Raw genomic sequence first — 11,396 nt, forward strand, 5'->3', positions numbered from 1 at the left:
ATTGTTTTGATGTGTTCTTGGATTCAGTTAGCAAGAACTTTATTGAGTATTTTTGCATCGATATTCATAAGGGAAATTGGTCTGAAATTTTCTATCTTTGTTGGGTCTTTTTGTGGTTTAGGTATCAGAGTAAATGTGGCTTCATAGAATGAGTTGGGTAGAGTCCCTTCTGTTTATATTTTGTGGAATAGTTTGTGAAGAACTGTAATTAGATCTTCTTTGAAAGTCTGATAGAACTCTGCACTAAACCCATCTGGTCCTGGGCTTTTTTTTGGCTGGGAGACTATTAATGACTGCTTCTATTTCTTTAGGGGATATAAGACTGTTTAGATCATTAACTTGTTCCTGGTTTGATTTTGGTACCTGGTATCTGTCTAGAAACTTGTCCATTTCATCCAGGTTCTCCAGTTTTGTTGAATATAGCCTTTTGTAGAAGGATCTGATGGAGTTTTGGATTTCTTCAGGAACTGTTTTTATGTTTCCTTTTCATTTCTAATTTTGTTAATTAGGATGCTTTCCCTGTACCCTTTAGTGGGTCTGGCTAAGGGTTTATCTATCTTGTTGATTTTCACAAAGAACCAGCTCCTCAATTGGTTGATTCTTTGAATAGTTCTTCTTGTTTACATTTGGTTGATTTCGCCTCTGAGTTTGATTATTTCCTGCTGTCTACTACTCTTGGGTGAATTTGTTTCCTTTAGTTCTAGAGCTTTTAGGTGTGTTGTCAAGCTGCTAGTGTGTGCTCTCTCTAGTCTCTTTTTGGAGGCACTCAGAGCTATGATTTTTCCTCTTAGAAATGCTTTCATTGTGTCCCATAAGTTTGGATATGTTGTGGCTTCATTTTCTTTAAACCCCAAAAAGTCCTTAATATCTTTCTATATTCCTTCCTTGACCAAGGTATCATTGAGAAGAGTGTTGTTCAGTTTCAACATGAATGATGGCTTTCTATTATTTATTTTGTTATTGAAGATCAGCCTTAGTCCATGGTGATCTGATAGGATGCATGTGACAATTTCAATATTTTTGTATATGTTGAGTCTTGTTACCAATTATGTGGTCAATTTTGGAGAAGGTACCATGAGGTGCTGAGTAGAAAGTATATCCTTTTGTTTTAGGATAAAATGTTCTGTAGATTCCTGTTGGATCCATTTGTTTCATAACTTCTGTTAGTTTCACTGTGTCCCTGTTTAGTTTCTATTTCCATGATCTGTCCATTGGTGAAAGTGGTGTGTTAAAGTCTGCCACTATTATTGTTTGAGGTGCAATGTGTGCTTTGAGCTTTACTAAAGTTTCTTTTTTTAAAATATTTTCTATTATTATGTATTTTCCTCAATTACATTTAGAATGCTATCCCAAAAGTCCCCCAGACCCCCCCCCCAATTCCCTACCCACCCATTCCCTTTTTTTTGCCCCTGGCATTCCCCTGAACTGGGGCATATAAAGTTTGCATGTCCAATGGGCCTCTCTTTCCAGTGATTGCCAACTAGGCCATCTTTTGATACATATGCAGCTAGAGTCAAGAGCTCCGGGGTACTGGTTAGTTCATAATGTTGTTGCACCTACAGGGTTGCAGATATCTTTAGCTCCTTGGATACTTTCTCTAGCTCCTCCATTGGGGGCCCAGTGCTCCATTCAATAACTGACTCTGAGCATCCATTTATGTGTTTGCTACGCCCCAGCCTAGTCTCACAAGAGACAGCTATATCAGGGTCCTTTCAGCCAACGCTTGCTAGTGTATGCAATGGTGTCATCGTTTGGAGGCTAATTATGGGATGGATCCCTGGATATGACAGTGTCTAGATGGTCCATCCTTTTGCCTCAGCTCCAAACTTTGTCTCTGTAACTCCTTCCATGGGTGATTGTCTCCAATTCTAAGAAGGAGCAAAGTGTCCACACTTCGGTCTTCGTTCTTCTTCAGTTTCATGTGTTTTGCATCTTGTACCTTATATCTTGCTATACTAAGTTTCTGGGCTAATATCCACTTATCAGTGAGTACATATCTTTTGAGTTCTTTTGTGATTGTGTTACCTCACTCAGGATGATGCCCTCAAGATCCATCCATTTGCCTAGGAATTTCATAAATTCATTCTTTTTAATAGCTGAGTAGTACTCCATTGTGTAAATGTACCCCATTTTTTGTATCCATTCCTCTGTTGAGGGGTATCTGGGTTCTTTCCAGCTTCTGGCTATTATAAATAAGACTGCTATGAACATGTATTTGGAGCATAGATATTCAGAATTGTGAGTTCCTCTTTGAAGATTTATTTTTGATGAGTATGAAGTGCCCCTCCTTGTCTTTTTGATGACTTTTGGTTGGAATTCGATTTCACTAAATATTAGAATGGCTACTCCAGCTTGTTTCTTCAGACTATTTGCTTGCAAATTTCTTTCCCAGCCTTTCATTCTGAGGTAGTGTCTATCTTTTTCCCTGAGATGGGTTTCCTGTAAGCAGCAAAATGTTGGGTCCTGTTTGTGTAGCCAGTATGTTAGTCTATGTCTTTTTATTGGGGATTGAGTCCATTGATATTAAGAGCTATTAAGGAAAAGTAATTGTTGCTTCCTATTATTTTTGTTGTTAAAGTTGACATTTGTTCTTGTGGCTGTCTTCTTTTAGGTTTGTTGAGGGATTACCTTCTTGCTTTTTCTAGGATGTGGTTTCCGTCCTTGTATTGTTTTTTTGTTTTTTTTTCTGTTATTTTCCTTTGATGGGCAGGATTCGTGGAACGATAATGTGTGAATTTGGTTCTGTATGGAATACTCTCGTGTCTCCATCTAAGGTAATTGAAAGTTTGGCTGGGTATAATAGCCTGGGCTAGCATTTGTTTTCTCTTAGTGTCTGTATAACATCTGTCCAGGATCTTCTGGCTTTCATCGTCTCTGGTGAAAAATCTGGTGTAATTCTGATAGGCTTGCCTTTATATGTTACTTGACCTTTTTCCCTTACTGCTTTTAATATTCTATCTATATTTAGTGCATTTGTTTTTCTGATTATTATGTGTCAGGAGGAATTTCTTTTCTGGTCCAGTCTATTTGTAGTTCTGTAGGCTTCTTGTATGTTCATGGGCATCTCTTTCTTTAGGTTTGGGAAGTTTTCTTCTATAATTTTGTTGAAGATATTTGCTGGCCCTTTGAGTTGAAAAATCTTCATTCTCATCTACTCCTATTATCCGTAGGTTTGGTCTGGATGTCTGGAGACTGAAAAGATGGCTGCCTCAGAAGCTCTGTGGCTCCCACCTGTCCCAGAAGTTGTTAGCTTCTGTAGTCCACACTCTTACCTGTGTAGACTACTCTCGGTGGAGTCCCAGAACCAAGATGTCTCCTGCAGATGCTCAGGCCGAATTTACTTTTTTCTATCTGAATTGTGTTCCATTACATAGATATAGGACATCTACTTTGCAGTAGTATGATTTGTTATGTCTTTTACTGGGGGAATATCTTGTTAAATATTTTGTTGGCTGGCAAACAACTACATTGAGTGCAGTATAGGATCATTCTAACAAAGTTTTATGAATAGTTTATATAGCATTTTAAGGTCATGTTTTAATTTCTTTTTTATTGTTTTGATTAAATGTGTGCTTTGAAATTTAAAACATGTGTATATTGTATTCTGTTTACCCCATCCTCTCTCACCTGCCCCTTACCCTTGCTGTATCTATTTCTCCCTTCTTCTTTACGGATCCCTTTTCTATATTTCCACATAATGTTCCTCTTTTTTCCTTTGTGGCCTTCTGTTTTTTACCATGATGTAAGGACAGAGATTTAGACATACTCACAGAATAGTATTACGTTTACCATTTGCTACACAACTGAAGGCAATGACCATACATTCCCCAGAATTCATCCATTGCAACAAGGAGGAATAGGGGTCCTGTGAACCTTTCCTTAGTGCATAACTGAAAGGCCCAAATTTTGTTTAAGCCCAATTCAGCTTTCCATTTGCAGTGGACTGTATGTGGTGAGGAAGCTCATGAATCCTTTATACTTCCAGGTTGACTAGCTAAACCTTACATAGGTATTGTGGAGGCAATCATAGCTTCTGTGAATTTTATTAGTATAGTGGTCCTGTCATGTTCAACAGATACTATTTTTCTGGTTCTCAAAGGCTCTTGCAGTCTTTCCATGCCCTCTTCAGTGATGGTCCCTGAGTCATAGATATCATTGATATAACTCCATGGATAGTGTATTCTTTGTACTTTAACAGGTTATATTTAGGTGTTAACCACTATCCACTTCACAAAGAAACTTCCCACATAAGGTCTGATTTCATAGTTTAGTCTCTCAACTTAACATATATGTTTTCTGTTGTCACTATAAGTCCCATAATCACAAGCAACATAGAGAGGAAATGCTTTATTTCATCTTATAGTTCAAAATCCATAACTGATGGAAATTAGTGAAGGAGCTCAAGGTAGTACTCTGGAAACAGAAAGTGAAGCATAAGACATGAAGAAGAGATGATTACGGGCATGCTTTTTAGGTTTGTCCAGCATGCTTTCTTTCTTTTTTCTTTGTTTTTCTTTTTTTTTATTAGATATTTTCTTCATTTATATTACAAATGCTATTCCCAAAGTCCCCTATACTCTCGTCCCGCCCTGCTCCACTACCCACTCACTCCCACTTCTTGTCCTTGGCTTCCCCCTGTACTGGGGCATATAAAGTTTGCTAGACCAAGGGCTCTCTCTTCCCAATGATGACCAACTAGGCCATCTTCTGCTACATATGCAGCTAGAGACACTAGCTTTGGGGGTACTGATTAGTTTATATTGTTGCTCCACCTATAGGGTTGCAGACCCCGTCAGCTCTTGGGTACTTTCTCTAGCTCCTACATTGGGTGCCCTGTGTTCCATCCTATGGATGACTGTGAACATCAACTTCTGTATTTTCCAGGCACTGCAAAGCCTCACAGGAGACAGCTTTCTTATACAACTCAGAAGCACTTGTCCAGAATTGGTTTCACCCACAGAAGTCTGTGCAATTCCACAGCAATAATTAATCAAGAACATGCATCCACAGACTTATTTATAGGCCAACATAATGGAAGCATTTTCTCAATTGCGTTTTCCTCTTTCCAGATGATACTAGCTTGTGTTAAACTGACAAAAATTTTACCAGGACAGCAGTCAGAATAAAGAAATATAAGTTATTTTTCTCAGACTTCATCTACTATGAAAAATGGTGATGTTTAAAATACCACAAGAGAAGGGTAGAGTGTTTTCATTATTGTATTTACAAAGACCTCTCTGTTCAGCTAGAACATGGAACAGCATGAAATGAAAATGAGAATGTTCAGCAGAATCTTTTTCATTTAATTTTTATAATAATTCTATATGCTCATAAGTTGCAAATTAGTAGAGATCTATTCCATGTCTCTTTAATCATACTGATCTATATTACATGGCTACAATGTAATTTCAAGTCATAGATTTATAGTCTTTTCGTACATGTATGAAGCAATACAGATGCTGCCTCAGTTGAGACATAACTATTTTATCACCACAGGGAAGTCTGTAGATTTACCCTTTACATAATTACATTCACCTTCCTTCCCTACAACATTCCTGTCCTTAACAATCAAATATACTTTCTCCATCATCAAAACATTGTTATTTAAGACATTGTACATATATAGAATCACACATCATGTGAACTTGAGGTTGACTTTTCGTCACTTACCACTGTCCACATTTGTATACATAAACCTTTCCCTTTCTGTTCCTGAGTGGTATGCTAGAATACATATGCACTAAACATACTTAACAAATTTCTCCCCTTAAATAATAGTTACAATGTTTCCATCTTCAGGCTATTAAGAAAAACAAGCAGAACTAAATATTTGTGCACTACTGTCATTCATGTTCATGGCCCAAATATATATGGATGCAGTCTTTTGATTAAACAGTAGTTGTGTGTTTGGTTTTCAAACAGAAATAACATTAGGTTTCTCTGAGTCCTGCCTGGAAATAGGTGTTTCTCTTGTGCCTACATTCGCCTACAGGTAAATAAGGTAAATTCTCAGCCATGTTGACAGGTGGGATGGAACATGTGCACTATTAATACAAAGAAGAAAGAGATAAGGGTTGATGAGTACACAGCAGTATTGGCTTCCATACTGCAGGCCTTTTAATCAATTTCATAAAATTCATTTTTTACTATAATTGTTATCAATTTTATATTGGTAACCTATTTAATATGAAATACATAATGTGCCTACCTCTTTAAATGATCCTATGCATTACAATATAAGTTGGCTCTTGGACTTCTGGGAACAGGGCAGTGGATATAAATGCCAGCAGAGATGGATAGGAGAAAGACAATGACTAGTGGGACTGAGGAGAAGGCACAAGTAGAGTCCAGGAGACAGAGGGGTAGTGTTAGAGAAGACAGTTGAGGCAGGTAAAAAGAAGATTGTGTCAGGTAGAGAAAAGAAGAGAAGAAATGAAACACATAAACAAAAAGCACAACAAGGCAAAACAAAAAGAATCACAGAAAGTAGTCAAAAGAAAGAAGGAAAACAGAAGCATAGAGCTGCGTACATAAAGCTACAAGACTGAATAAGGATTTGGTTGGAAGCACTGGCGAAATCATTTTAAGGTAATGTTTTCTGAACTAATGTTACTTTCTCTCATATGCCTATACTACTAGCAGGCATTGCTTTGCAGTTTCTGTATATGTTGATGTAGGACACCACAATGCTGCACACTTCATCTCTTTTGGTAAAGGGTACAGGATTAGTTGTAATATATTTGTAAATTCAAACTGTCTTACACTGAAATATATGAATTTCCATGGTTTGTCTATTAGGTAAGGAGCACATGTTCCAAACCATCTCACAGTGCCTCTGGACAAGATGACACTCTAAAAGTAGATTACTGCATGATGAAAGTACCACCAGCAATACTAAGGAGCTGGTAAGTATACAGTTTTCTGGGTGTTACTGTGACCTTGTAAATCAGAATTGCATAGTGTTGAGGCTCTGCTCTCTAGGTTGAAACCTTCTCTCTAGTAGATTCTCAGATCTGCTACTTTAGGAACCACTGAGCTGGCAATAAAACTCTAGTCTCACCAAATCCCCTGCTCACTGTGTGACCATTTCAATGGGTCCAAATGCCAAGTGACAAAGGACTAGAGAAAATGCGGCACATCTGTCATTCAGTTTGGCTTCTATTTTAAAAGCTCCAACCCTCAATTAAAAAATAAGCCTGTCTTCATCAGCACATTTTAAAACTCTATGCTTGTGCAAAAGTAACATCACATGTAGTGATCAGTTTGGATAGATGTCTACACACCAAGAAATCCTGAGGGGAATTTTCCAATACTAAAGGATGAATGCAGGGAAGATATTCTATAAATCCTTGCAGTAAATTACTCTTTAAATGAAGGTTGAATCGGCAATGGTATAATTCAATCAAGGAAGAAAGGAAGCTCACATTGCTGAAAATGAGTAAATTAATAAAAACAACATATGTGAACCATGTAAAAGTTTAAAAATCATCTAAAAAGGACCATAAATAGGAAAGGTTGATATATAATGTGTCTATGTAATTCAGGATCTGGAAAACTATTTTTAAAATACCATCTGAGATAAGCAGTAGAGAAAAAGCTGTCAGTGTTATATGTTGGAAAAAAAAAGAAAAAAGAAAACCTGTGTTTTGTCCAATCCATTCCTTTTCTTCATAGTTATATTTTTGGGTTAAAAAATGGTGTCCATATAAAAGGCCACTGTTTAAATTTCACATCTCAATTCGGTTATAAAAAACATTTGAGACATAATTTCTTCCTATAAAGTGGATCTTAATTTATTTAGCTTAACAAAAATGACATTACTTATGCAGATCAACTAAAATTTTTACTGATAATTACCAGAATTTCTGTCTTATTGAACTCAGTGCTAAATATAATTAATTGTTTAGATTCCCAGTCTCCTGTCAACTTCTTGTACAGTTTGATAACATGAAAATAAAAATAAGGAACAATAATTTTGCTAATATTTTACCAGTTACAACAAAATAGAAATGAGAAATATAGGAAATGTTTTAGGCAATCTTACAGGTTTTTTTTTTCTGACTTCATATTATATTGTTTATGGCTTTGATGAAAACCATTTAATCTTATGAATCTCAAGATATATTACATTTCTGACTCTTTCTTATGGATAGAAAGCCAAGAGATTTTCCAGTGTGGCAGCTAAGTAGATTTAAATTTTTTTTTAATTTACTGATGCTTCATTATACTCTTAAAACAGGCCTTTACAGGGAAAACTGTTGAAATGGAATACTCAGATATTGAGTATATTCTACAAAAAGAGTGTCAGAAAGGCAGCCAGAGCCTGCACTATTTCAGAAGAGGTAGGCAATAGATGGCGTTTCCTCTGAGATTAAAACAGAAAGGAACTGTTTTAATCTCAAGATACATGGTACTCACAAAAAAACAGTGCTACAATATTTTTTACTCAGAAATAAGCATGCACATTGACACCACCCCCAACACACAAACACACACACAAACACACACACACAGTTCAAAAGCAGATTTTTTTTATGTTTTGTTTTTTATTTTGTTTTCTTTTTGTTTTTTTTTTTTTGTTGTTGTTGTTGTTTTTAGATACCAACTGTGCATCAGGCCATCAAGTTAGAAACAAAATTGGAAAATGACACTTTTTTTCCAAAGTAAGTTTTATTGCATACTAAAAAAAAAGTACGTTTCAATATAGAAATAATGTAAGAGTGCTTACTGAGAAATTTCAAGGCTCTGGGCTTGGTTATACACTAAAAAATAGAAAAAACAAAAGGATGCCCCATTTGATTAGGCTCTTAGCAACACTGTATGTAGTTTCTATGGGAATGAGCACATGGCTAGATAGGAAGAAAATGTTTATCACCTGTCTACAACTAGGCCATGAGCTACAATACCGAGGTACACAAAATGTAATACAGAAGTCACAAAATGTAAGTACAGAAAACGTTAACCAATACCTCATAATTGCATTTCTATTGTGACTTGAAAGTCATAGGTTTCCTTGATGGAAATTGAAATGTTTTTAGAGAAAGCACAACAATATGGTGAGTTGTGACACTTGTACTCACCTCTAACTACTGCTTACTTATCAAAAAGTCTAAACCTCATCACAGAAGAACTATTTTATCCTGCAGATTCTTGGCATTGAAGGTATATCTATCATGCTTTCAGGCTTGATAAACTGCAATTCCTTAAACATTATCTGAAATAGAGAAAATAGAACATTTATGTATAACTTGTTTTATATGATATATATATAGATAGATATATAAAATATTAATACATTTCACAATTTTTTTTATTTTTTAGCTGTTACCACAAACTTATTTGCAAAATGACTCCAAGAAACATGACAACAGTGAGTGGATTCCTCCTCATGGGGTTCTCTGACAACCATGAGCTGCAGATCTTACAGGCTTTGCTCTTCTTGGTGACATACCTATTGGATTCAGCAGGGAACTTCATCATTATCACCATCACAACAATAGACAAACAGCTCCAGTCTCCAATGTATTACTTTCTGAAGCACCTTTCCATTATGGACTTCTCATCTCTCTCTGTCACAGTTCCCCAGTATGTTGACAGTTCCCTGGCACGAAGTGGCTATATTTCATATGGGCAGTGCATGCTGCAGGTTTTTTTCTTCACAGGTTTAGCCTGGAGTGAGGTGGCCATTCTCACAGTGATGTCTTATGACCGCTATGTGGCCATCTGCCTCCCACTGCACTATGAGGTCATAATGAGTCCCAGAAAGTGCACTTGGGCTGTGGCAGCTGTGTGGCTAAGTGGAGGTATCTCAGGAACATTATTCACAGCAAGTACACTCTCTATCAGATTCTGTGGGCACAAAATTATTCACCAGTTCTTCTGTGATATCCCGCAATTGCTCAAGCTCTCCTGCTCTAATGATGACTTTGGACTACTGAAAGTGTCTACTTTCATTGCTGTAATGGGATTTGCCTGCTTTGTGGGGATTGCCTTCTCCTATTGCCAGATATTCTCTACAGTTCTCAGGATGCCCTCTGCTGAAGGCCGATCTAAGGTCTTCTCCACCTGCCTGCCCCATCTCTTCGTTGTTTCATTTTTTCTCTCAACAGGCATTTGTGCCTATCTAAAGCCAACCTCAGACTCACCAACTGCTTTAGACCTCATGCTCTCTATCTTTTACACAGTACTACCCCCAACCCTCAATCCTGTTATCTATAGTCTAAGAAATGAGTCCTTGAAAAGAGCTGTAAAGAAGTTACTTTTAAGTGAAGAATTCATTGGGAAAAATTATGTTTGTTCTGTTTTTAGTGCCTGCTAAGACTGGACATGAAAATGTTTTTTAATATATTAATATGTTAGATATGTAATGTTAAGAATAACAAGGTATAGCTGGGCGTGTTGGCGCATGCCTTTAATCCCAGCATTTGGGAGGTAGAGGCAGATAGATTTCTGAGTTTGAGGCCAGCCTGGTCTACAAAGTGAGTTCAGGGCTATACAGAGAAACCCTGTCTAGAAACCCCTACCCCCACCCCAAAAAAGTTAAAAACAAAGAATAACAAGGTATTTTCTAGAAAATATATATTATAAACCTTTTGCATATCAAGTTGTGATCTGATTCTTTGAAACTATTTCATTAAATGTACTTATTATTTTCCAGTTAGTAAAAATATATGCTTATAATCTAGTAGTATAGACCCAGTTCTTTCTAACTCTTCCAGTCCATTGCCTCACTGGTAGATATGTGAATTTACCAACAATACTATCATGGATTTTGAAAATATCTTTATGAGAATATCATAATAATAATGAGTATGAAAGTTCATTACAGTTACTGGTTACTCAGTTCACCAATTGGTTCATAATTTTAATATTTATCACGGATTTCAAAGGTTCGTGTTTATTTCTATCTTTTCATGTACAAATTTTAAGGAATAGCATGAACAAGCCTGTCACTTCTATGCATATCTATATAGTAATTCCTACAGTTCTCTTGGGTGTGAAGTATTCAATGTAAATAATATACAAATAAGCCTCAGTTATTTAACTTGTATCATTTACTATTATTTTCATTTCCTAAAAAGTCATTTCTTTTAAATAATTTAAGACATCCAGAGGCAGAGGCAGGAAGATCTCGGTGAAGATTTTAGGCCAGCCTGGTCTATGTAGTAATGATGATAACTGCTATAAAGTATTAAATAATTTCTTGCCCATTCTGAGGGTTAAAAGTCCCTGGTTTAGGTGATTAACGCCTGTAGCCTAACAGAAGGGAATTAAGTAATGCAGCCTTGTTCTGTCTCTACAAGGATTGCTGTGCTCTAAGTTCAGCCTGCTAGTTGAAGTCCCAAGGAAGAAAAAGGGACACTTTGAAAAGTGAATTTACCATTTATTTCTAAGTT

At 36.5% G+C, this 11,396-nt stretch overlaps 1 protein-coding gene across 1 annotated transcript; it reads left to right on the forward strand.

The window, feature by feature from the left end:
• Positions 1–9,346: 9,346 nt before the first annotated feature.
• On the forward strand, positions 9,347–10,318 carry Olfr127 (olfactory receptor 127). Its single transcript, NM_146377.1, has one exon. The coding sequence runs from the start codon at positions 9,347–9,349 to the stop codon at positions 10,316–10,318; it is 972 nt and encodes a 323-aa protein (NP_666489.1).
• Positions 10,319–11,396: the final 1,078 nt, after the last annotated feature.

Source organism: Mus musculus, chromosome 17 (assembly GCF_000001635.26).
Source record: "Mus musculus strain C57BL/6J chromosome 17, GRCm38.p6 C57BL/6J".
Lineage (NCBI taxonomy): Eukaryota > Metazoa > Chordata > Mammalia > Rodentia > Muridae > Mus > Mus musculus.

What these genes read in the sequence shown, in the direction of transcription:
- Olfr127 (NM_146377.1), top strand. Translation starts at nt 9,347, where the DNA reads ATGACTCCAAGAAACATGACAACAGTGAGTGGATTCCTCCTCATGGGG.